The 27204-nt window shown below is 32.0% G+C and overlaps 1 protein-coding gene across 1 annotated transcript; it reads right to left on the bottom strand.

Annotated features, from left to right (window-relative positions):
• On the bottom strand, nt 1–27204 carry Topors (Topoisomerase I-interacting protein). Its single transcript, XM_072522527.1, has 8 exons — nt 26743–27204; nt 22381–22583; nt 17185–17283; nt 15871–16041; nt 14993–15297; nt 11732–11990; nt 3223–3303; nt 1–817 (listed from the first exon to the last, which is right to left on the bottom strand). Exons 1-8 carry the CDS (start codon nt 26890–26892, stop codon nt 229–231), a joined length of 1857 nt encoding a protein of 618 aa, XP_072378628.1. The 5' UTR covers nt 26893–27204; the 3' UTR covers nt 1–228.

Here is a 27204-nt window from a genome sequence, read left to right as displayed (position 1 = left end):
TTGCTGGAAGTGGGTTTGTCATATTTATTGACAATATACAATTATAAAAGAGTAATTAACAATATATAAAATAAATTTAACTTATGGATACATAACTATACAACTTAAAAAAACCGCAAAGATAATAAAATTGAATATACAATATAGTATTATACAACTTTAGGTTCAGCATCTGCAAAACAATCAGAAAAACCAAGAATTACCAGGAATTAATATTTTAATCATATTTCATATGCGGTCTCTCTTAAGTAGTGTATCATTTGGCTCTTTTCTCATTTTCCTGAGTACATAATGATGATCTCGAGTATTCTGATCTGGCACATACTCGTTCTGTTCAGATGCTACAGAACAACTAGGTGTTGCCAGATCAATAGCAGGTTCTCGTTTAAAAATTGTTCTAAGGTCTAATAAATTATTGGAATTTGGCTCTGTTTTTAACGTCTTAATTACAAAACGGTCTCGTGCATTCGGGTTAGAACAATCTGGCGTTGCCAACTCAACAGCAGCGCTAGGTTCCCGTTTAACATTGGTTCTAAGATCTAATAAATTATTGGTATTGATAAAATCGCTACTACTGCTAGGTCCCGAATCTCTAGAGCAGCTCGGTAAATTGTGGAATTTATTATCACTCTCAGGTTTTTGTTCAGTGCGTTCTTTGGCTGCAGTCTTGTTGTTTCTTTTGAAACTAGATATTAATTTCTTTATACGTCGTGAGTGTGAACAAGAATCGGAGGAATCAGAACTAGTTGTTGCGACACTCTCAGATGACGAAGGAACTCTTCGTTTAGGTTTCCTCTGTTTCCTCTTTCTTCTAAATCTAGAAAAACAAACATAATTAAAACAGAAAGTGGTAACACATCACTCAATAAGTCCCGGCATTCACATAAAGATGGTCCTATTAATAATGAATTCATATGGTTTAGAAAGATTGGAAGACCCCGAGATGGCAACATCACCATCCGACTGATCTACCTACAGATTGGTAATCCTGACTAGAGACATTACAAATACTTAGAAGCGTCAAACTAAAAGGGAAGACGGATCAAAATTACGACGAACCAGGCAAGTAAATGGTACACAAGCTGGAATAATAATAATAAAAGAGGTCCTTGTAATTGTAGAGGATTGTGGTAAAAAAAAACTACCAGAAAAATCGTAAGCTGAACACAGCCTTCATAAGTGAAACAAAACGGAATAGAATAGAATTTTGTCAGAAAGGGGACTATCAGTGTTCTGTACAGTCTTATATGAGTTTTTTGAGACAAACATGTGTTAGCAAAGTACTTTGATAGACAATGAGAACACCTACTAGTAATTATGATCCGCCTTTTTATATACTATATAAATGTAGTAACAGTTTGTGCTCCAGGTGGAGGTAAAAAGGAAAAAATAATAGATCTATACAAATCTCTGCAAAAAACTCACAAATTAAGAAAGTTCTCTTTCGTCCAGACAAGGACCAGTGTCACAACATTCATCGTAAGGAGGGTTAAAGTATATGAATAGGGAGTTTCTGTAACTACCTAATGTAAAGTATCTCCCTATACGTAAAGAACTAACGTATCGAAGAAGATGAATGTTAAATTGAGAGTTCTGCACGTAACGTAACGATGCGTACGCCCTCTACGAGGATAACGCCCTCATCGAATTAGTGATAAACTAATAAGTTGTCAGTGTCAGTTTTGTCCTTGTCACTTAAACCTATTTTTGATATTCAAAATAAATAAATATTTTTTTGAACAATTTTTAATTTTGGAGATGGACGCAATATTAAATGTAGGTGCCTTTATTGATGATGAAGAAGACGAGGAAATATAAAATGCGCTTCTTCACATCTTGCACGACTATACGGCCGCTTTAATTTAGATACCATGTCTGATATACAATGTAAAAATCTTTTTAGCTTTTGGATTAAATTCCACCTTTCTGGATGATCGTAAGGGTTCTGACCTATGACTTCCTTCAACAAAAACAAATCATCTTCATTGCTGAAGTGAAGTCGTTTTCTACTGCTTTCCATTATTTATAAAAATCAAAACAAATATATTTAACCACAAATGTGAAAAAACAAGTGCCACGTGTACTAATGAAATGTGGATGTTGAATGTTGATATTTTGGTAATTGGGTAAGATCCCCTTGTGCATTCGGTTACTTTCGGCTCGATTGGGATGCATATGAACGTAACGTACCAGCCCGTTACGTTAAGTAATACGTATCTAGATACGTTAGTTCAACCATTAATGCGCATGCTTATATGTCAAAAAAAAAATGCGTTACGTATACGTATTTGCTTGCACAAAAACTCTCTAATATGAATGGACTACCTAAACTCTGGCGTCACAATGGGCGGGGTATTTTAAAAACCTTTCCAAACATTTCTAATTTGTGTGCATTTGATAATAAGGATTTTCGATTATGAACATTCATATTATTTATTGTTCGTGAATTTGTGAGATAGAGGTAATGGATTTTAACAAGAGCTATGAGTCATGCCCATGCAGTACACAAGTTTACCTGTTATTAAAATCCCCGCCCATTGTGACGTTAGACTTATGTAGTTCATTGCATTTCGAGTTGATTCTGCACCTTCCTGACAACAAATATTTGCATACTAAAAAATGGTCGATCGGATTAGCCAAGCGGGCTGGGCGGCTGGCTTCTCCTTCGCTTCAATGCGAGAGATGTCAGTTCAATCCCCGGCTCGGTGTACAGAAAAACAAAAAGGCTAACGCAGCAGTTTAAAATTCTAAAATGAATCTGCGGCTTAGTCTAGAATATGCTGGTATCTGATCGGCCTATGGTGGAGCAGTACGGCAAGAGATAAGGGCTTGCGGCTAGGTGATACTCCTCCATAGATCCCTACCGGAAGGGCGTCGAACGCCTAAATACCGGGTATATATATATATATATATATATATATATATATATATATATATATATATATATATATATATATATATATATAATGGTTCTCAGGAGAGAGAGATTTGAATCAAATGGGGTTTATTGCAGAAAATGAAACATATTTTATGGCAAGACATTTTTTTCTGCAATGTCGGCTTCGAATTGTTATATAAGCGTTTAAATCAGTGTATTAACATAGAAGAAGTTACTGTTGAAAAATTCGAATAATGCTTAAATGTTTTTATTGTTTTATCAGTTAGAATTCGGGACGTATTTTGTGAAGTTTTGTAACAGCTGAAAATAAAAAATGTACATACCTTTCAACTGATCTCCTAACACTACTATCACTTGAAGAGCTAGAACTCGAAGAGCGATATCTTCGGAAACGTTTTCTGAATCTGAAATAAATAGAAAGATTGTTAATTTGGTAAAATTCTTCATTAAATAAATAAAAAAAAATTTCCACTTTCAGATATTTTGTATCCTATAACAGAAATTAAAAGTGACGTCCGTCGTCTATCAGAGAAAAATCAAATCTCACAAAGTATATAGCCGATTTCAACCAAACTTACATTTGATATACAGGTTGAATTCAAGCAGAATCTGATATGAAATAAATATGGACCCCAGGATATTTATATTATAGTAAAGTATAATCCAATTAATTATAACTAGTCCAGTTACTGTGGCATTTTCCCTTTAAATTTTTTATAACTGCACCGATTTATCTGAAATTTTTACAGTGGGTAGTAAATTACTCAAAAAACATAAGTTATATGGTGTCGATGTGTGCTTCTACCCCTGGGGTGGTTGGCACCCCATCTAGGAGGTTGAACTTTTTACACTCAAAATAATCCCGGGAATTGATATAGAATCAAATTTTAAACAAAAAATGTCATATAATTTTTTTTTTTCTAAATTAATACTTTTTGAGTTATACGCACTTGAAAAAGTAAACTTTTCGCACAAAAAAAAGAACATGTTTTCCAATGATTTTGTACGAATAACTTAAAAACAAAGCGTTTTATTGAAAAATCTATAATGAGCAAAAAAAAAAGCTTATAAAAAAACAAAGAGAATGTTTTTTTATTAAGTTTTATAAGTACAATACTAAGAGATTTATAATTGTTTGAAGATGACTTTTTGTTTTTGGGATACTATAATCGATGCATTTAACATCAAATATCGGAAAATGGACATCTTTTTTGATAAAAACTCATACAACACTTTTAAAAGAGCTAGAAAAAACCTTTAAAATGAGCTATGTTAAAAGCCATTTCGATTAAAACAAAGCGAAATACGAAGGAAAGAATTTGAATTACTCTAGCGTTTTAAAAAAAAAACGAGCAGTATAAGTAACACTATTCCGATCAGAATTGAAATTAAACGTATATCTTCTACAATTCATTTTATTTTAGTGTTATTTATAAGTTTTAAAAGTTTAGCCTGTTTAAAATGCGTATTTTTTGAAAAAATCATGTTTAAATTAAAAAATCTTTTTTTTTAATTATCTAAAAATTTACATTTTTTCAAAATAAATCTAAAACTATAAGAGATACGTGAAAAATGATTCTATACCAAAATGTGGTTTTTTTCTTAACAAAAATTTTGATTTTTTTATTTTTGTTGTAGCTCGAAAAATAATAGAGATATAGCCAATCGAAGTTTGAGATACAGCGGCTGACACACCTGTAATCAGCACTTTGGCCCTTTAATATTTAAAAAAAGAATTTTAACATTTTAATCTACTTAGTCTTGTAGCTTTTGAAATTACCTTCAAAATATTTTTTTAATGGACACTGTAGCTTAAAAATTAACGGAGTTATTCTAAAAAAAATTTGGAGTATGTTATTTATATTTTGGAGCATCAACTTATTTTCTGTATATATAAATGCTTTATTCAAGTATATTCGAAAAACTGGTAACAGACACACTAATACTCACACAAATATGTATATAATACATACATACATACATATACATGTTATGTATATAATATAGGCACCTCTAAACTGAACATTTGCTTCAGAGAACTAACGAACACAGAGAACCGACACTCCTTTGAAGTTGCGTGGGCAAGCCGCCAATGAGTGCCAATGATAGGAGTACTTCAGATCTCGAAGACATTTTAGAAGCTGGGAGATACTGTTAAATTTTGCTGTATGGCCTTGCCAAAGACACCCACATGAACAAAATGAATAAGGTCGAAGATTATTCATCATTACTTGAACAAATGCGATATGAATCGTTTATTAAAGCCACAACTAAAAATAGTGCAGTTAAATTATCATCTCTTGTACCAACTGTAAGTGCCCTGAATGAGCATATCAAAAGAGTTTATTTACAAACTCAGATATGGCTTGGAGACAAAGAGATTGATATAACGGATTGGGGATGGTTCAAGAGTGATGATATTTTACAACCAATAAAAATGACAAGTTCACCTGCACCAGAAGAACTATTGAAACTGATTTTTTGCAATTGCAAAAAGGGTTACGGCTCAGCGTGTGGCTGTCGTACACTAGGTCTATTTTGCAATGCTACGTGTGGAACATGCTCCGGCGACAATTGTCAAAACTGTCCTGCAATAGACGAAGAGGTGGAGTTAGAACACGACGAGAATGACGCTTCAGACAATGAATAATTTGATATATTGTAAATAATTTTTATTTTTGTAAATATATTTTGTATACTTTCTAATGTAAAGTATTTTCATGCATAATTTTTTACAATAAAAACAGCATGAATATACTTAATTTTTTTATTTAGATATTTACCAAAGGGGAATTTGTTTCGTGAGCATAGGGGTGGTTTTTAAGGGTTGAAAATAAGCAACCAATCAAAAAATATTTTATTGATAAGAAAGGAATTTTTGAATTTAAATGTACATTAAAAACTTTTGAAGTTGTTTAAAAAGATTTTTTTATATATTTTGACATAGGGGGTAGTTTTTAAGGGTTGAAGTGTTGCAATCAACCAAAATTATTTTATATAAGCAGAGAATTACATTGTAGATGATATAAATGCACTACAAAAGCGTTTGAACCTGTTAAACGATTTTTTACAATTATTTTTATTAAAAGGGGTGGTTTTTAAGATTGTTTAAGGGTTGAGAATGTACACAATATCCATTAATATAATTGACAATATTTCAATTACCTAATTTAACACGATTTAAATCCATAAAATGCTTTAGTATAAATTTTTTTCATTATTTTCAATAAGGAAGATTTCACCCCTTAAAAATAAAAAGCTCACCTAGTGCATATATAACTTTTGAAGAGGGCGGTAAGATAAGCCTAATTCCAAATTATTAGCAAAATCGATTCAGTTATAAAAAATTTAGAGGTATTGACCTCTTTTCCTCCACAGTGACTGGAGTAAACGTAACACAGAAACAGTCACAGAAAATATAATTCAGGCATTATGGGGAAACGGGAAGTATCTTAAATAAAAAAGATAAAAGCCCGGGGCGCCTAAAAATAGTTTCTGATAGGACTCTCGAGAATATTGCTAAAAGTTTGCAAAAAAGGTCGAAGAAATATTCCGAGGCAAATTAGAGCTGAATGAAATCATAAAATTGAATTAAATTTGTAAAGTAGATATATAAATCTGGATTCAAGTTTTATAAGGTTGAATTAGAGTTAGCAACTTAAAAGTGTACTCGTAGTTTAAATTTTTTTATTTTCTTGTAAGACAAGCCACTGTTAACAGTAAATCAAAAGCAAGCCAGGCTCATGGGGATAAAATCTAAACTGTGTTGGTAAGTAGAAGATTGGTGTCGAGTTATTTTTAGAGAAGAATCAAAATTCGACTTAGAGTAGAGTATTTATTTAACTACACAACAAATTCAAATATTGTTTGTAGCAAATAAAAAAAAATACATAGCATATCAAAAAGGAATTTAAAACGCAACTTAAATATATACAAACAAGAACATACATTAAATAGAAGAAGATTTATAACAAAGTTACGAAAAGCAGTTCAGTGGCTGTTCTGCAATGAGTCATATATTCTTCTGAGCAGTACGAGGATAGATTGATATTAAACTAGCCTTTCATAGATGGCGCAACTTGATACTGAATTGGTTTCGGTGTTGACATTTGCCATTCATGACATCACGTCTGTCAAAATTTTAAGTTTTAAAAACAATTAGTTTGGTTTTTACAGCCGTCAAAAGCAAGCAAATTTTGTGTTTTCGGAGAAATGGAAAAAGTCGAGTATCGTTCAGTGATTAAGTTCCTCCACAAAAAGAGTAAAACGAATGTGCAAATCAAAGCCGACCTGGACGAAGTTTATGGTGAGGTTGCACCTTCGTTAGCAACAGTAAAAATTTGGAAAGCTGAATTTGTTCGTGGTCGTACGAGTGTTTTTGATGACAAGCGTCCCGGGACGCCAAATGAAGTCATCATCATCATCATCATCAGTGGTGCTACAGCTCTAGTTGAGCCTTGACCTTCCCCAGTCTATTTCGCCAGTCGTTTCTGTTCATCGCCAACCGTTGCCAATTTGCCGCGCCGATTTTCCTTGCGTCCTCGTCCACACCGTCCCTCCATCTCAGTCGTGGTCTGCCTCTACTCCTATTTCCCACTGGGACCGATAATAGAGTTCGTCTGGGTGGGTAATTTTCATTTGCTCTTGACACATGTCCAGCCCATCTAAGCCTACCTATTTTTATGAAGGATATTACATCTCTACCATTTACTATTTTTTTATACTTCTCGTACAATTCGAAATTATATCGCCTTTTCCAAATACCATTCTCACAGAATGCGCCCATTATTCTTCTTAGTATCTTCCTTTCGAAGACGAGCAGAAGATTTGCGTCTGTTTTGGAGATGGTCCATGTTTCTGACCCATATGTCAGCACTGGTAGGATGAGTGTTCTATATATTATTAGTTTGGTTTTCTGGCTTAAATTTCTGTTTTTTAGCTGCTTGCTTAGTCCAAAATAACATTTGTTTGCTAGCAGTACCCTCCGTTTTACTTCTTCAGATGTGTCATTATCGTTTGTTATGAGAGAACCCAAATATGTAAACTTATTTACTACCTCAAAATTATATTGGTCTATACTGAAGTTTTCTTCGGCGTTTCTAGCTCTATCTCTGTTATTTGGAATAGATGCTAACATTTTGGTTTTTTCCTCGTTTATTTTAAGGCCCATATTTTGTGCGGCTGTCAAGAAGGTGGAAGTCATCTCTTTAAGTCCTCGTGTAGTACGTGCGATCAAATCCAGATCGTCAGCGTAAGTCATAATCTGCGTTGATTTATTAAATATTGTTCCCCTATTGTGTAACTCGACATCTCTTATAGTCTTTTCTAACGCTATATTAAAGAGAAGGCACGCCAGCGCGTCTCCCTGCCGTAACCCTGCATATGTTTCAAACGCTTGTGACATATCGCCTTGTATTTGCACTCTGCAGATCACTTTACTCATAGTTGTTTTTACGAGCCTTATTAATTTATGGGGAATGTTAAGTTCATTCATGGCTTCGTATAATTTACCTCTTAGGACGCTATCATACGCTGACTTAAAGTCCACAAAGAGATGGAACGTGTCAATATTAAATTCATTTTTTTTTTCTAAGATTTGACGTAGCACGAAAATCTGGTCAATTGTTGACCTACCTGGCCTAAAACCGCTTTGATACTCACCAAGGATTTCTTCCACGTACGTACTTAAACGGCTGTACAGGGTGTTGGAGAATATTTTGTACATTGTATTCAGAAGAGTTATACCCCTATAATTTTTACATTCCAACAAATCTCCCTTTGAAGTCACCACGCCGAAAATGATCAACAAAGTCCATGACATGATTATGGCAGATCGTCGAATTAAGCTCCGCGAGTTAATAGAGGCCCTAAACATTTCCTACGAACGCGTACACAACATCATTCACCATCATTTGGACGTGAAAAAGCTATCCGCGCGATGGGTGCCGCGTTTGCTGACAATCGATCAAATGCGAAAACGTGTGACCACTTCGGAGACGCTTTTGGCGATGATACGGCGCGATTCGAAGGATTTTTTCGCCGATTTATCACCGTTGATGAAAACTGGGTGCATTATTACACACCGGAAACCAAATAACAGTCGAAACAGTGGCGCAAACGCGGCGAAGGTCCGCCGAAGAAGGCAAAGAGTGCACATTCGGCCGGCAAAGTGATGGTGACTGTTTTCTGGGATGCGAAGGGCATCATCCACACCGACTACTTGGAAAAAGGAAAAACAATCAATGGTGAGTACTACGCAGCATTATTGGATCGATTCGAAGCCGAATTGCGTCGAAAACGCCCCGGTTTGAAACGCAAAAAAGTGCTCTTTCACCAAGACAATGCACCGGCTCACCGATCGGTCGTCGCCATGGCAAAATTACATGAATTGGGCTATGAATTGGTTTGAACACCCAGCGTATTCCTCAGATCTTGCCGCCAGCGATGTACTATTCGGATGGGATAAAAAAATTGGAACATCGTCTTACTAAGTGTATCGAGCTAAAAGGGGACTATGTTGAGAAATAAATCGATTTAATTCCAAAAAACTTGTTTTTTCTATCAAAGGCTAGTTTTATATCAATCCACCCTCGTAAAAACAATGTTTTAGAAGATATTTTTTTATAACTTTATCGAAACTATAACAGCTAGCTGTTTAATACTTTTTGGTACTAAAAAGGTTAAAAGTAATTACTATTTAAATGGGAATAAGTCACAAGTAAAGGTTAAAGTACGTTTATTGACGTTTCAATTTTCACTTCGGAAATCGTTCTCAAAATACAAACATTAGTAAAACATTGGTAAAATATTGTAATAGTTATAATTAAGATATTTTTTCTGAAAGACTTAATCTAAAACGATTTGTTCGTAGGTAGTGACAGTTTCGCAAATTGTGAACGTGGACATCAGACTACTTTATTAAATGGGCACGTTTTCTGTGAATTTCAGTTAGAACTTGAAATATTAACAGAGTAGGTAGTGGCATAATTTTGAATTTGATAAAGAAAGGTCGGCAGTGTTCTAGATAACTAACCCCTGCTAAAATCCTGATAGCTTTCTTTTGCGTTCTAAAAATTTGAAGTGCATTTATTGAATTGCCCGATATGAGTAATCCATAGTTTAGGTGAGAGTGGAATAAAGAAAAATATGTCATTTTTAATGTTTCAAAGTTGACAACCCTTGCTAGTTGGCGAATAACAAATAATGGACTTGATAGTTTTTTCTGAAGTTGTGGGATATGAGCTGACCAGTTTAGTCGATTATCTATGGTTATTCCCAATAGTTTAACAGTCTCTTTGTTATTTGGATCATTGTGTAAATTACTTGCAAATATAACCAAATTTTGCGTTTTATCAGAGTTAAGTTTTAGTTTGTTCGAAGCAAACCATGAGCTAGCCAATAGATTTGCCTAAATATGAATTTAGGCAAATCATTGACATAAATAATAAACAAAAGAGGTCCTAAAACCGAAGCTTGTGGGACCCCATGTTTTATGGATAGAAAATCGGAGAGATGACCTTTAGACACTACCGCCTGTTGTCTGCCACATAGATAAGAAGCTATAAGCTTAAGATTGATATCTCTGATTCTATAGTAATTTAATTTGTGGAGCAAAATGTCGTGTGAAACTCAATCAAAAGCCTTCGACAAGTCGCAAAGGGAAATTGCTATGCCATTATCGCGTTCAAGCCTCTCAATCACCTCGCTCAAAACATAAAAAAACTTTTCAATCGCTTTGCCAAAAGTAGAAACAATGCTTATGGGTCTGTAATTGTCAGTTTGTAATTTTTGAGTATTTTAGTACTTCTGGAAATACTCCAGTTGATAGAATTAAATTAATAAGATGAGTGAAAGGTGTTAAAAAACTATTTGGTAAGTTTCTTTTAAAATTTTGCTATTAATGTCGTGAACGTCCCTACAATTAAAATTACTAAGAGACTTTTTATTTGAGAGACCTCTTCTTCCACAACGGGATAAAAAAAAAAGACTTGCCCGGAGGATAGTGACTATAATTGAAGAGGACATCGACATTAATAGGGAAGAGATGTAATTATATTATCTGCAATTGTAGTTAAAAATTGATTTATTTCGTCTGGAGGTAGATCAGGTTGTGGACGTATGTGTTGGTGATTACGAGGCTTTTCACAAGAACTGTTTAAAACGGACCGTAAAATTTCCTAAAGGTGTGTTGATTTGGGATTTTATGGTAGTTTCAGGGTTAGTATGTATTGAATTTATTGAGGGCACTGTAAACTTTGCTAAATATCAACAAATACTTCAAAACAGCCTATTACCAACCATTGTGAAATTAAATGTTGGTTAGAATTAGACTTTTCAGCTTACGGCCAGAACCACAAACAACTGGTTTGGAAACCACAATAAAAACGTCCTTTCTAGACCTTCTAACAGTCCTGACCTAAATGTCACTGAAACAGTATAGCATAAAATGAAACAGACACTAAAGAACAACCAACAACAAATATTTAACAAACTTAAAGCCAAAATAGAGAATAGTTGGAATGAATTTACCATAGAATAGTGCAGGTCCTTAGTCGAACCGAATTCGAGCAGTAATAAAGTCTAAGGGCGATGCTACTCAGTTTTTAAAATAAATATTTTATCTATGTCCTAATATTTAGTTTAGTTCTGTTAGGAGTAAGTATATTTTGTTTTATGTTGAAATGTTGATTGAACATATATTATTAGTAATTAACTAAGTACGTAGTATTACATTAAAAAACATTAGAAAAAAAAATGAACTGTCAACTATCTGAATTACGCATGTATTTGAGTTTATCACAATATATAGTTGTTAGGCTATAAGTTACTCACCTTTCCTCTTCCCTGGATCTTCTTTTGTGCTTAAGGCGTAACTTAAGGGGTAATACTGGGGATCTGTTATCTCTTGGCGGTGCTTCCGGACTGCTATCAGATATAGGGATGAGTTCTGGTGGTGGAGGTTCTTCGTGAGATATTAAAATAGGCTCGTCGTCAGAATCTGTGTTCAAAAGATCTATAACGACAGGTTCTTGAGGACCCGTCGAACCTACTATAATGACGTCGCTATCATGACCGCTGTCTGAAATCTCATCTGAAAAAAGAATGTAATAGGTTAAAAAAGCATAGTTAAAGAACTAAATTTACAGTCCTAACTAGCCTGGCATCTTATACATGACAAACCCAAATGCCTGTCATGTTTAATCGTTTCAGAATAACGTTCTAGATGACGCAAAAAAAAAATAAAATTGAAGAGGTGGATTCCAAAAGGTCTTAAGTCAAAAAAGTAAATTTTTCAGGAACGAAAACGTTTAAGAATATAATTAAAAGTTACTTTGGAATAGAATCAGCCATGCAATTCGCAGGTTCAAATTCTTGTTTCAAGACACTTTCTTGTTTCTTTATATATCACAGATGCACATTTCCTTGGTATTTTCTTTGATCGCTAAGCCACTTACTATTGCGCGTTAAATAAATATTCCCGTTTATGTTTTGTTTATACAGTATACTCCCTCTATAACGAACACGGTTATTACGAGGTTTCGCTTATAACAAGGTACATTAGATGTCCCGTGAAATTGCTATTGAACTATAACTCTCTATAGCGAGGCCAATTTGGTTATAACGAGAGAAAATAAGATCGAGAAACGTGTTTTTTTACGTTTTTGACCCGGCCGGGGTTATAAATCCTAAATATCCTTTTTAACTGCACCGCAATAAACTTAACTGCCTCCCACAATAAACTTCTTTACAATAAATACAACTGTTTCACATCTGTAGAAAATATGATAGATAGAATGATACTGGACAATTTAAAGCAGTCAAAAATGACAGACTTCTTCCAACTGCAGAAGCAATCGTTTATGTTATCCTTGAAAACACGCCTTATACAGATTTACAGAATACAGATTTTTTGTTTTAACGTATATCACTGACAATAAAAGTAAACAACTGTTTTTTGTTTTAACGTATTTCATTGACAATAAAAGTAAACAACTTTTTTTCAAAAACGCCATTCAAACAATATTTATTAGAATCTTATATTGCTTCGAATGGCTTCACTATAGGAAGTTAATGTTTTAAAAACTACATATTCATATGTATGCACAGTATTATTGTTGTCTGATATAAAGAGATCGGCTTATAACGAGGTAATTAGTTTGCCATTTCAGTTCTCGTTATAGAGGGAGTCTACTGTATCAAGTTGGGCGAATGAATTTTAAAGATAATTACATCACTCTCCGTAAAGCCTTGGTCAAGGCAGTTGGTTTCGTTGTAGTCCGAATCTTTCTCCTGATTCGTAAATATCTTTTCGTTTTTCCTTTTTTTGTCATGGAAATATAGTATAAAGTGACAGTAGCAGTTAAAAGTGTAGTACTGAGCAGTTAATAGTTACAGTTTAAGTGAGATTTGGAAGAATCGTTGAACAGTCAAGATGCTGTGAGTGTCGGCGATAAAAACCGACAAATTTGTTGAAAAAAGTGAATTATTCTCAATGTAATGTGTCAATTTTGAACGAGTTATCACTGTGTTTTATTTTCCATGCCGTCTCTCATGCGAGATATTTGTAAAACGGCGTTTACAACAACTTTGAAGGATAACCACATGTTTCCATTTTGCCCAGCAGCTTCCATCCTCGTTTTGTTTGTCCCTGGTTGTCATCGCAGTTTGGGGATGAATTTGTTTGTGTGGCAGAGAGTGTAAGTCCAGTTTCCACCCCCAGAAATTTTAGTAAGTCCAGTTCCTAACCCCAGAAATTTTAGTGAAATCCAGGTAATTTTTGTGTTTGATTTTTAAAGGAAAAATAAACATTTTCTAATAATAATTGCTTTCATAACAATTTAAGAAATTGTAATAATTAAAATTGTAGATGCTAGGGTGAGGTCTAGATCTAACTGTTATATTATTTGTTCTGTTTTAAAACTTAATATTGACATCTGACAGCTAGCTTTATTTTTTTGACATTTGGTAAATACCTATAGAGATTTCGTTTTTTAAAAAAGGTTAACCTCTATGCATAGTTTCACTTAAAAAAAGATATTTTATTTGTAATAATTTATTTCTGCTACAAATTGTCACCCATTAACAATTGTAAGTTTTGTAGTATATCCAACTTCTAGAGTTTGTAAATGGATAGGACATAATAAGTTTGTTTTTGATATTTTGTATTTTATTGTTATTATCTACATTTGTAATTGTTTGTGGTGAGACAACAATAAACGTGTAATTTTTTCCCTAAACCATTTTGTTTATTTATTTTAAAAAAAGTTTCTAACCTCTTTTGTGTTTTTAGGAAGGAAGAACCTTTTCTTTCATCCAACAGGAAGATTCTTCAAAGCAGCGTCCATTTTAAATAGCTTTGAGAACTTTCTTGTGTTTTTGTTTGCCCAGGAGACTCATGTAAGTACCCTTTTCGTTTCATTTTTGTTGTGTTTACATGTCTCACTACATGTAATCTTGCACACAAACTTCGCTTTGGGGAGATGTTAATTGGAAGAGTCACAAAGAGCTGATTGAGGTAAATTTAACAATGAATGCTGACTGGTACATATACAGATGAACATATTATCAAGGATGAAATGCATGATAATGTTTGAGTCCATGCAGCAACAACAGTGATTCAGATATCTTTAGTCAAAAAGAAATATATGAGCACTAAATTCAGCTCGTAACTCATCAAAGATCTTTTGAGCAGCATAGGAGGATACATGCTATCATTAGAGCCAGAAGAGGAAGTACTAGGTACTGAAGTGATATTATTTTGTGTCATTATATTCATATTTAAAATTAATTAATGTTGTATTTTCCAATTAAATGTTACCGCGAAAAACAAACAACAGTGAATAATATCTACTAATATAAATCACAGAAACTGTCTTCTTAACATTACATACACCACTTTTGATTGTATGCAACTCTTCTACATATATGTTTGTTGTACACATATACAAAATTTTTCTTTATATTTGCAGGTGATTAAAAAAAATAAGTACCTAATGTATTTTATAACAATTTATATCAAACTTGGACAATATTAATTTGTAAGAGGTATTTTTATAAATAAGCAAAGAAATAAACAAAAATGTATATACTAACCTGGAAGGGTAACCACAGATAAAGGGGATAGTGGTCGTTCACTGTATACCACCTGTCTATCATACCCAATCATATCGAACCGAGATTTCATGAAACTGAAAAATTCGTGAATAAAGTGGTCTGTTCTGATATTGAGGTGTTCCAAAAGTACATTTCGGAATGTCCTGCTGCAAATATGACGCTGCAACAACATATCCAGGATTGTATCTACAAGTCTCATAACTAACTGGGTGTTATCATACAGCAGCGCATTGAGTTCTCTGTTCAGCCAGGGTACCAGTCTATTGCGGGTTAATGGTGCTTGCCTAAAATTAAAAATGAACAATAACAATATGTTAGATGCACATCCAAATATATATATATACATATATATTTGCATTTGCTTTGTATACTTATATACAAAGTTTTTTTTTGAAAATGAAAAATAATGGGGATTTGCACATGTATATTAGTTATTCTTCATAAAAAGCTCGGCATGGTTTAAAACCTATACCTAATGCAACCATCAGATATCAAAAAAAAATATATATATGAATTTCGCTTATGACTACAGTACCTTTATATTTCAGAAAATCGGAAATTTCTATTATGAAAAGTTGTAATTATAAACTGTTTTAATATACAATCACATCCTTCTAATTGTACAATTTGCAAACTTTTCTCAAATTACAATTATACCGAACACCATTTTTATTTTATTCAAGTATTAAAGTCCAGGACTTATTGAGTGATGCGCTACTTAAAGAGGACTGAGAAAAAATAAACATGTTGGTAATTAAAATTAATACTGAAAATAAGTATTTAAAAGTTGAGATGTTTTATTAAACAATATAGTTATTTATCTAGTTAAAGCAATAAAACAATAACAAAATATATACCTGAAATACTCTGGAGTACATGCCATGAAATTTCCATCAACATCTAAAGGTGCAATAGCCCATAAATTTCGTGTATAAACAGATCTGCGGAAAGCAGTTGTAGTTGGAATCTCGCGTCTTGAAAACTCACGTCTTGGAGTCTCACGTCGTCTTCTATGGTATGCCGAATGCCTACAAAAATAAACAATTACAAACAAAACAAAATTGGAAGTAAAATTTTATCTGAACAAACCAATTTTCAATTTGACTGAGATAAAAATATAGGAGTTCAAATTAAAAAGATATAGAGCTGATACCTTCGCTCCATTCCTGACTCACTTACAATAAACAATTGGTAAATATCTGGCTTTTATATTTCAACAGAGTCTCCATTATGATTGACACATATTTTGCATCCATGCTCCAGCGTTTCTAATGTTTCCACAAAGAAAGGCTGTTGATTTCTACACACCACTGGTTTGACAGATGACAGAAAAGAAAAACCATAGATAACCGACAGTATATTACAAATAATGGCCAGAAGTAGAGAATCCAAGGGGAAAGACTATGCTGCATATCAGCGTCTAGAGAGAGAGATAAATAAGACAAGCTGTCTGAGAATCTGAAAACAGAATTCTAGCAGAAAGTGTGAAGAAACTAAGATATTAGAAAGTGAACCTGATTCATTCAACCTTAACAAAAAGACCAAAGAAGCAGAAGGGCTCTATAAATCAAAAAGTCAGGGACACTTAACAAACACTCAAGGAAATCTAATAGTTGAAGTGACAACAACATTTGAAGACAATAGGAGTGTCAGTTCTTAAAATATGGTTAGCAAGACTTTCTTTGCTGAATTTTTCAGCGGTGATGAATCACATTTGTCTGTATTTTGGTCTCTACATCATACAGATGGATCTAGAACTCATCCATTGTCACTAATGTTACAAAAACATTTTCTTTGTCTTGTCTATACTGCGATAAAAGATAACTGCAAATGTTTTTTCGAGTTTGCTTGTATGCATCTGTTCACATTCTTGCCAACATTCCTCACCACTTCACTATATTACATGAAATCCCGTAACGTATTCACCAAATCTTTATGAATTGGCATTGGAGTCATCTTCTTGTAAATGTAAGTCCGAATTGTTCATTGCTGGACATGGACACGATCCATTTTCGTGGGACAAATTCAGATTTTTGTTTGATTATTCGTTGTTGTACGTCTTTTGAAAGAAATTTAACATTATAGAACATTTTTATATTATTTATACAGCAATCAAAAATATTGTTTTTATCTTGATGAAACATGTATCAAAATAATTTATGTATACACACCTTTCAGGATATCCACTTGTACTGACTGAAATTTGGGGATGTGTCAAAAGCATTTGTTGTATCGCATGTTCTCCATGAGTATCCACAGTAAATGTTGTCCTGAAACATATTCTTCCCTTAAAATTTGCTTGATTATTCAATTTATAAGTAGTAAATTACTGAAGTAACCTTTCATTTATATCTAGGGAAAAATAATGGTATTAAAAGAAGATATACTTGGCTGACTGATCCCAGTTCCAATTGTCTAGTTAAGTTAAAAGAAAAACATACAGGGAAGTCAACTTTTGCAACAAAGTCAGTTATATATGTTGTTATAGAAGATACCACAAAAAGTTATTTAGAAAAACGGGAGGTAAAATTGGTTACAATTATACAAGATCTTCCTTATATATAACTGTATATAACTATCTACAATATATAACTATACTGCATTAAAGATAAGATTTTTAAATGAAACAGTCTGTTTAAAGAGCCGTGGCTATTTTGATTATCAATGGTTTTACAAAGTTTAAATAATATATTTTTAGTTGCAGATCTTTTGTTGGATGAAGGCATGGCGCCATGGCATGGCAGTTGAAAAACATTTAAAAGCCCTGTTAAGCAGTCTGTAAGGGGATGAAGCTATTTGTGATTGGTATTATCCATATGATGGTTAAATTAGACATATATGAGTTTATTAGTCTTCACTTTCAATATACCATGAGAATTTATGTTTTTGATCAGTTTCTTGTAAATGTGATATGGCATTTCATAGAATAAAATCCATTGTTCACTCAAATTCTTTAACACACAATATATATATATATATAACTGATAACATGTGTGCAGCAGAAGATATTACATGTGGAGTTCCTTAAGGATCTATATTGGGACCAACCTGATTTATATGAATTCATTATTCAATTTATCACTGCAGTCCATGTTGTATCTGTATGCTGATGACAGTGGTCTTCTGTATGCCAATAAAGATCCCGGAAAATTAGAAACTGGTGTAGAAAGGGACTTAATAAAAATAGATGAGTGGCTTAAGTATCACAAACTCTCACTTAATATGAATAAGTGCAGTGATATGATCATTTCAAATGTAGATGCACATAGCGAGATGCAGTTGAACTTTGGAAAATTCAAATTTAATAAAAAGCAGATGATCAAGTATCTTGGATTGTATATAGATAAACTTGGGAACAACACTTATTACAGATATGTCATAAAATAGCTCCAGCAGTGGGCATGCTAGGAAGAATTGCTAAATTTATAAGTTTCTGGTACTCCAAAAAAAGTAAAGAAATAAGACATAATACCGTCATTATGTTTTAAAAATATCTTATTTAAACTTTGTAAAACCATTGTTAATGTAATATTCATAAAACCAACATACCTATGGTTCTTGGATTATTAATGTGTATTTGAATTAAACTTGTATATTGTAAAATTATTAAATGGAAAACACATTCTATCCTTGTCTGGGGTCATGCAGCTGACACTCATAGAGTATTTGGTATGCAGAGAAAGGCAGTGAGGGTATTTGCTGGTTTAGGATTAAGGAGGACTGTCTGCCATCAGGCTTATGAAAGATTGGCAATTCTTACTGTACCAGCACAGTATATTCTAGAAAACCTTTGATTCATGAAGAGGAATATCAATCTTTATAGAAGTCACGAAGATCAGCGCAGTTATAATACTACGCACAAGCAGAATATGATACCAGCATATAGGTGTTTGAAAAGGTGTGAAAATGGACTAGAGTATTTGGAAATAAAATGTTTAAATGTTCTGTCTAAGAATATCAGAAATTTACCTGAAAAGGAATTTATAAACAAAATTAAAAAAATTGATAAAAAATTCCTTTTGTACAATTCATGAATATGTCGTACAACATAATTTTAATTTTAATTGAGGTTTTGTACATATTTGATGTGTGTACGATTTTATATTTTTAACATGAATAAACAGTACTGACAACATACCATTTTGATTCGTTATGAGAAAGATACTGGAAGAAATATTGTTCTGAAGCAATTTTCTTGTTGTGTTTTAATATTACTAACTATTTTCAAATGGAATTAACCACAATTAATTTCATATGACACATTCACAATTAAATTACTAGAAGTATTTTTGTATTACCAAGTTACAAATCAAAATAAATTGTTTAATTTGTATTTTCACAATGATTTCCTATGAGAAATTGAAACATCCAAATGTATTTTCAACTAAAATTTTGGTTAATTCCAATTGAAGATAGTAAATAATAATTTGAGAAAATGCAACAAATAATAAATACATAAATGAACTACAAAAAAAACACAATGTAGTAGGGATTCAACCCTTAAATATCAAAAGGCCCATGGCTTAGAATTTTTCCATTGTTTTTCTCCACTTTCTTCTGTCTATGGCTGCAATTCTCCAATTTTTTATCCCCATTGTTTGTAGGTCTTCCTTACACGCTTCTAGCCACTTTTTTCGTGATTGTCCTCTTCTCTTCTTGCCATTCTCGCAAGATGGCCTAACCATCAAGTGTCTTTGTAATGACGATATGGCTAATTTCTGGTTTCCCATACAGCTCTCTGATCTCTGCATTTGTTTGTCTCCTCCATTGTTTACCTTCGTTAGATATGAAAGAAATGTATTTTTAGACTTAGTATTTACAAATGTTTGTGATTTACAAGTAACAAAAGCTTCAGATCCGATTTTTTAAAATAGTTATCATCACATAAGTTACACTTACAATATTAGTTTATGTGAACATCAAGGTAAGTCATTAGAATATACTGAATTTTATCATGATTTTGTAAATGCAGACTATGAAGCTCTCAATAACTATCTTTCAATGATACCTTCAACGAATTTGTCAAATGTTGATAATGTTCTAACAGAATTTTACAACATACTTAATATGTGATTATCATTGTTTGTACCAGTGAAAAGATTTAGAACTTCTAGTTATCCAAAATGGTATAATGCCAGCTTACGTTATTTAGTTGTACAGAAAAAATTTCTTATAAAAATAATTTGGCTTCCTGTAATCAAGAGGATTATGTGATTTTCTCAGAACTTAGAAGATTGTGTAAAGATTTATCAAATCAATGTTGATTTACACTTATCTGCATCAAGTAAACCATAATTTATGCAGTAATCCTAAGTACTTTTGGTAGTTTGTAGATAGTAAGAGAGCATCCAATGATTTACCAGATAGTATATTATGGTAATTTTATAGCAACAACTGGACAACATATTGCAAACTGTTTCAGTCATTTTTTTTCAACAACTTATTCACCACAATCAAATATTAATATCTTGGAAGTAAAGGAAAACAGCAATCTTTTTATACCTAATTTTTCAATATCAGTTAAAGATATTTTTAACAACATTTTATCCTTTCCTAATAAATTAAGCAATAGTCCAGATGGTATTCCTGATTATTTTCTAAATAATTGTATTTATTCACTAACTATTCCTTTACATCTATTTTAGTCATCATTAAAGACATCAATTTTCCCAACTTTATGGAAGCATTCTTATATTTGCCAATTTTTAAATCAGGTCATAAACAAGATATAACAAATTATCGAAGCATGTGCAAACAATTGTCTATACCAAAACTTTTTGATAGACTAATGCATAATCAATTAAAATTTTATTGTAAAGAGTGCCTAATACACAATCAACATGGGTTTTCTCAGAATAAATCAACAATAACAAATTTAGTACTCTTTGAACAAAAAATATTAAACACCTTGGAGAATAACAGTCAGATAGATACTATTTATACTGGCTTTTCCAATGCATTTGACAGAGTAGATCATAACATCCTAGTAGAAAAATTAAATGCCTTTGGCTTCAGTCATCAATCCTTACAATGATTTAGCAGCTTTTTAAGAGATCGAACACAACAAGTGAGAATAGGTTGTTTTAATTCAAATATAATTCATGTGAGATCAGGAGTACCCCAAGGAGCTCACTGTTCACCCTTGTTATTTAATATGTTTGTAAATGACCTATCAGAATGTTTTAGAAATGCAATTTCCAGATGTTTGCAGATGATTTGAAATTATTTAAATCCATAGATTCAAATAATGACATAACTTTAATTCAGGACAATTTAGACTGGTTGAGTATTTGGTGTGAGAATAATATTTTGCATTTAAATGTTGCTAAATGCTAATATAAGTTTTTATAGAGGTTTTAAAAAATATAATACTTGATAATGATAATGAATTGTCTTATGTCAAAACATAAAAGACTTAGTGAGTCACATATAACATATAAGTAAATGATGAAACAGTTAATTCATTAAAATTCATTTAGGCTTTACCATTCGCAACTGTCTGAGACTATCTGTTTGGGCTTTACGAACTGTTTATTATGCTTTGGTCATATATCCAAGGTGGAATATGCATCTATTGTATGGTCTCCACAATACCAAGTTCATTCCACTACATTGGAGAGATTGCAGAACAAATTTTTAAGATATTGTGCATATAAATTAAACATGCACATTATTAATCATGATTATACAGGTATTTTAAAAACACTCATATGAATTTATTAAAAACCCGACGAGAGAACTCTAATATAAATATTTTAATGTGTTATCTTGAACTTCTCAAATTAGTTTATATGTTCCCTCCAGAAGTCTCAGATAAGTATATTGATCTATTTTATATACCTTTTCACCATACAAATTATGATATGACCTCACCCATTGAGTGAATACTGAAAATTATAAATAGAAACAATCTATAAATATTTATTGTCTCCTTGGTTTCATTTAAAAATCAGATAAAAAGAGCTTGACAAGTTATAGGTACTTTTTTGTTTATTTTAATTCATCTTGTTTCATATATAATTAATATCTTGTTTTACTTATAGTGAAGATTTTAATTTCACTTAGTTTGTAAGCTATTGCAGATATTGATTTTTATACTGTATGTTAACATTGATAGGTATATATTTTTTTGTAAGGGGGGTAATCCGTATATTAATAAATAATAAATAAATAATATACATATCAGAATATTGTTTCACATTAGTGTAGGTCAATATTATATTATTGTTTATACATATGGTGCATTACTGGTCAAATAAGTCAGTAAACTGATATGAAATAAATACAGTTTTTAAGATGTAATTAGTGCAAGTAATTATCAACACTTACCAACATCCATTTGAATTAATAGAGACAGCTAAACCTACCTAAAATGAAAGTGATGTCTGGTGGGTGGTAGAGCATTGGGTAAAAAAGTATTATATTCCCTAATTTCCTCAACATGTATTTCCTCAGCAGGTAGGTCATTAGCAAGTATGTCCACAGCATGTTCATCATATTCGCCATTGTTTTTAATATTATGGAGTATTCTGGTAAACGGCTGCTTGCAAAGAGGGCATTCTGCTTTTATCTGAAAAAAAAATTATAAAAATATTACCAACAATAACTACACAAATACATATGCCATTTTTCATAATGAAAACTGTGCAGAATAAATTTGTACAAAATTTGTTTTGTTTGTATTTTGTTAGCACATCTTGAAGAACCTTTTAAGTTATATCCAATAATGTATTTAAAAATAAATCATTCTGGGCAAAACTGAATTCAAACATAAATAAAAAAGAAATATCAGTGCAATAGATATTTCTACCTAATTAAACCTTAATTTAACAAACACTAGACTCACCACAGACCACAACTATCAACCAGAATATACTAAGATATTTTGAACATATAACTAATAGGGTTGAAAAAGAACATGTATTTTTTAATTTTAAACAAAATACATGTTTTTTTTTTGTTTTAAACATTTTTTTAACCCTTAGTTGACAGATGTTACTTTTAAAGTACCACTTATTTAAAAATATGTTCAAGACATGTCTTTATATTTCACTTAATTTTTTCCTGTAGGTACTTTAAAGTACATTTTAGAGAATAATATACATTAATTTCAACCGGTTTCAACATAATCAAAGTAAGAATGTTTTAAAACAAAAACCATGACCATAATAGTACATAACCTAATTGCAGAGTTGTGATTTGTTATCTATAACATGTGTACCAATAAATTAAAAATTATCATCCAATTTGAGTATAATTGGTTATAATATACTAGACTAAGCTTTTGACTACAAACTTTAGTATTTACTTTTGACAAATAATTACTGGTTTTTAAGAAAAATGCTACTTTTCGTTATGGACTTTCAGTACAGTCAGGCATTTGGAAGTAATTTACTATTGGTCATAAATTTGTTTAGTGGCTCACTTCTTGTTATATTCTAACCCATTTCTTCTTTTATATGGAACAAAGAATAGAATGGACTAGCAAAAAACCTCTAAGTGATGCAGAGATATTAAATATTGTTGATCATTTCTTGTTTGAGAATATACCAGATAATCTAAACTGAAGAAGAATATGATACTGATGATAGGGAGTTTAATAATTTTAGCAAGACTGTACCAGAAAATACAAGTACACTAGAAGTAGAAGTACCAACGTCGAACAAGTGGACAAATATGCATACCTGGGAACAATAATTAACTCCACAAATGATTACAATCAGGAGATAAAAATAAGAATAGAAAAGGCTAGAGCAAATTTCAACAAAATGAGAAGAGTTCTATGTACCAGGGATTTAAAACTGGAACTAAGAGTTAGGTTGGCGAGGTGCTATGTTTTTTCGACCTTATTTTATGGAATGGAATCTTGGACCTTGAATGCTACATCAACGAAAAAACTGGAATCATTTGAGCTGTGGGTGTACAGAAGAATTCTGAAAATATCATGGACAGAACACGTCACAAACAAAGAGGTTCTGAGAAGGATGAACAAAGAAATGGAAATTTTAAATTCAATAAAAACAAAAAAATTGGAATATCTCGGACATATTACACGTGGAGAGAAATACACCTTGCTCCAACTGATCATGCAGGGAAAGATCCAAGGAAAGAGAAGCATAGGGAGGCGTAGAATGTCATGGCTGCGCAACCTGAGAGAGTGGTACGGATGTACATCAAATGAACTTTTCAGAGCAGCCGTCTCAAAAGTTCGAATAGCTATGATGATTGCCGACCTCCGCCGCGGAGATGGCACTTGAAGAAGAAGAAGAAGTAGAAGATCTGGTTCACTCCATACAAAATAGTATATAAGAATATATAAGAAGATAACAATGGTATATAAGAAGATAAGATATATAAGAGGTGAAATCAATGGATGAAATTAACTCTTTGTGGTCATTGTCATGAAATACATGACACCATTACAACTCATATAAATTTACAAAAAATTTTGCCCACAGGTCGCTTGGCATGTCATACATGAAAATCGTACAGGACAGATTTAGTTGTTGGAATCTCTAACATGCTATAAATATAAAGTCTTATATATTGTTAACCATTCAATAGATGAAAATATTAAAGGGATATTTGAATTGTTTGGTAGATTTCAGTTGAGAATCACCCATACCAGTTTTTCAGCAAATCGTAGTAATTGTTTTAAATGCATTTATATTTAACCTTGCGAATGCTACATATGCTTCCATTTCAATGAAAAAGTGTTTATTTGGAGTTCTGTTGATTTTATAAAGATTGTGTAAGTATTTTAACATGAGTAAAAAAATATTTAACTCACACAGAGTTAGAGGCTTAGTATTTGACATAGGTAACAACTTGGATACAGATACAAATATTATAGAAAATGAAGTAGATTCAGACTTATTTGAAGAGATGTTCTTGAGGAAATTTTAGAATCGGATGGTTCAGCTAAAGATATAAGCATTACAGAAGATGTTGACTTTTGGGAACCATGGGAGGATAATCAATTGAGATTTAAAAGTTTTCCACCTATCCACTTCTGTAAGATGTGCCAGGATGTTGAACTTTACAACCCAGCAATTTTTTTCAAAAATACCATACATTGCAAGACAATAACTGAAAAAGAGATTGATGCTTTTTATAAAGAATATATACACTAGTCTGTAATAAAGTTCAACTTAACTAACAAAAACATGAATTTTATTTGAATCGAATGAGAGTTTAATCAACACATTCAATTTTAAACTCAACTGTAGCTTGTTTAACACGTTTTGTTTAGTTCTACCAAATAAAAATACTTTAGAATAAATAGAAACAAAAATATAGCTATTTTGCATAACGTTGTTAGAAATATTAGATTGATTAAACAGTCATCACGACCTCAGTGCACTTTCATGTGTCAAACATGAACACACTTAAATGAGACAATGCTGATTATTTGAGAACTATCTCCCAGGCATGTTTGCATACCTGTGATTTGTTGATGTCTTTGTTTTTGATGTATGTTTCATGTTTGTTTATCCTGACACTTAGTGGCCTTGCAGTTTCTCCCAGATAAAAATTATTGCATTCACAGGCTATTTAATAGATGAAGTTTTTTATCTCTCTTCTATGTTGCTAGGTTTGTTTTTACACAGAATGGATTTCAGTGTATTGGTTGTTTTGAATCTTGTCATGTAATATTTATTTCTTATCATTTTTAATTTTTTTGATAAGCCCTTTACATATGGTATTGTTATAATCTTTAAATCCTTTCTTGTAGGCATTTATGGATTGCTTGTGCTGTGATGTTGTTTCGTTTCCTCAATCTTGTGAAACTCATTATTTATAAATGGCCAAGGGTAAATGTGGTTTAGAGTGATAATTAAAATATTTTTTGGTGTGGGTTGATAAATATTTGTTGATACTGTAAACTTTGGTTGCATATCCTATCTTCTTTTGTGGTTAACACATCCAGAAAAGGAAGTGAGTTGTTCTTTTCTCTTTCCATGATGAATTTGATTGATTCTTCTGTATTGTTGATGGCCATTAGAAATTTATTCAATACTTCTGGTCCATGCTGCCAAATGGAGGCTGCATCATCCATCATCTACATGTCTCCACCATACTAAGGGTTGTGGGTCATGTTTATGCAAAAAAATGTTTCATTTGAATTCCTTCTTGAAAATATCTGCTAATAATGGAGATAAGGATGGGCTCATGACTAATCCCACAGCGCATATTTATAGTAAAAATATTAGAAAAATAACAAGAAAACAAATGGTTAATTTTCTATTTTCATTCAAAACAAATGGTTAATCATCAAAAAAAATCAAAAGAATTTTTCACAAAAGAAAGTCTGATATAAGGTCCAATATTCATAATAATATGGACAAAATAAGAAAGAACACATCAAGTTAAAAAAAATAAAGTATGATATACAAATATGAGAAGGATATGAAAAATATGTCAGAACAGGGATTCCCAGATATCAGATGTATTATAGTCATGATCCCTTATACATAAGAACTACAAAAAAAATGGTATATAAAAGAGAAGTAAATGTAAATTAAAGTAAATATACATTATTTTTACCACAATTTTGCTGCAATATTTTTACTCCTTACTATCCTACCTCTAAGTGGTACACTTATATGGTTTTTGTTAATACATTACCTCCTCTAAAACGTTCTAGAAGACTCTATGACATCTATATTAGATGAGCAATATTTTTTAATCAACAATATTGGTTAATTACCAGGTATTTTTTTACTTACCTTTGACCATTCCAAAAGACATTTGAAACAAAATTGATGCAAACAAGTATCAGAAACACATTTATTTGAGAATGAACCCAAGCAGATTGCACAATTTGGAGGAGGACTTGAGGAACTAGGACGTTTTATGATCAGTCGACTCTCCGCCATTCTTAATTTCTGATTTATTTTACACCGAAAAAATATTGATTCCGAAAAACAATCTTTGTAACTACATTTGTCATAACCATATGACCTTGTAGATACGACTAGTAGATAAATAAATATTGCAAATTTTGCAAGAAAGTTAATTAAGAATGTTTGCAATAATTTCAGAACATGAAATTTAAACTACAAAGTTTTAAAAGCAAAGACAGAACAACTGTAACAAAAGAAATTGATAAAAGCTTTCCGCCATATTACACTAGGGCACTCGGCACTAAACAGAACAGAACAAGGTAAACGCAATCGCACTAAATAGTT

The sequence above is a fragment of the Diabrotica undecimpunctata genome, chromosome 2, assembly GCF_040954645.1.
Source record: "Diabrotica undecimpunctata isolate CICGRU chromosome 2, icDiaUnde3, whole genome shotgun sequence".
Classification (NCBI taxonomy): domain Eukaryota; kingdom Metazoa; phylum Arthropoda; class Insecta; order Coleoptera; family Chrysomelidae; genus Diabrotica; species Diabrotica undecimpunctata.
Note: the sequence above shows the minus strand (reverse complement) of the source record. Positions and strands in the feature narration are given on the sequence as shown.

What these genes read in the sequence shown, in the direction of transcription:
- Topors (XM_072522527.1), bottom strand. Translation starts at nt 26,892, where the DNA reads ATGGCGGAGAGTCGACTGATCATAAAACGTCCTAGTTCCTCAAGTCCT. An exon ending in ATCTGTGGTTACCCTTCCAG is followed by an intron (nt 11,991 to 14,992) that starts GTTAGTATATAC and finishes TTCTTTTTTCAG; the next exon opens with ATGAGATTTCAGACAGCGGT. An exon ending in GTTAGGAGATCAGTTGAAAG is followed by an intron (nt 818 to 3,222) that starts GTATGTACATTT and finishes TTGTTTTTCTAG; the next exon opens with ATTTAGAAGAAAGAGGAAAC.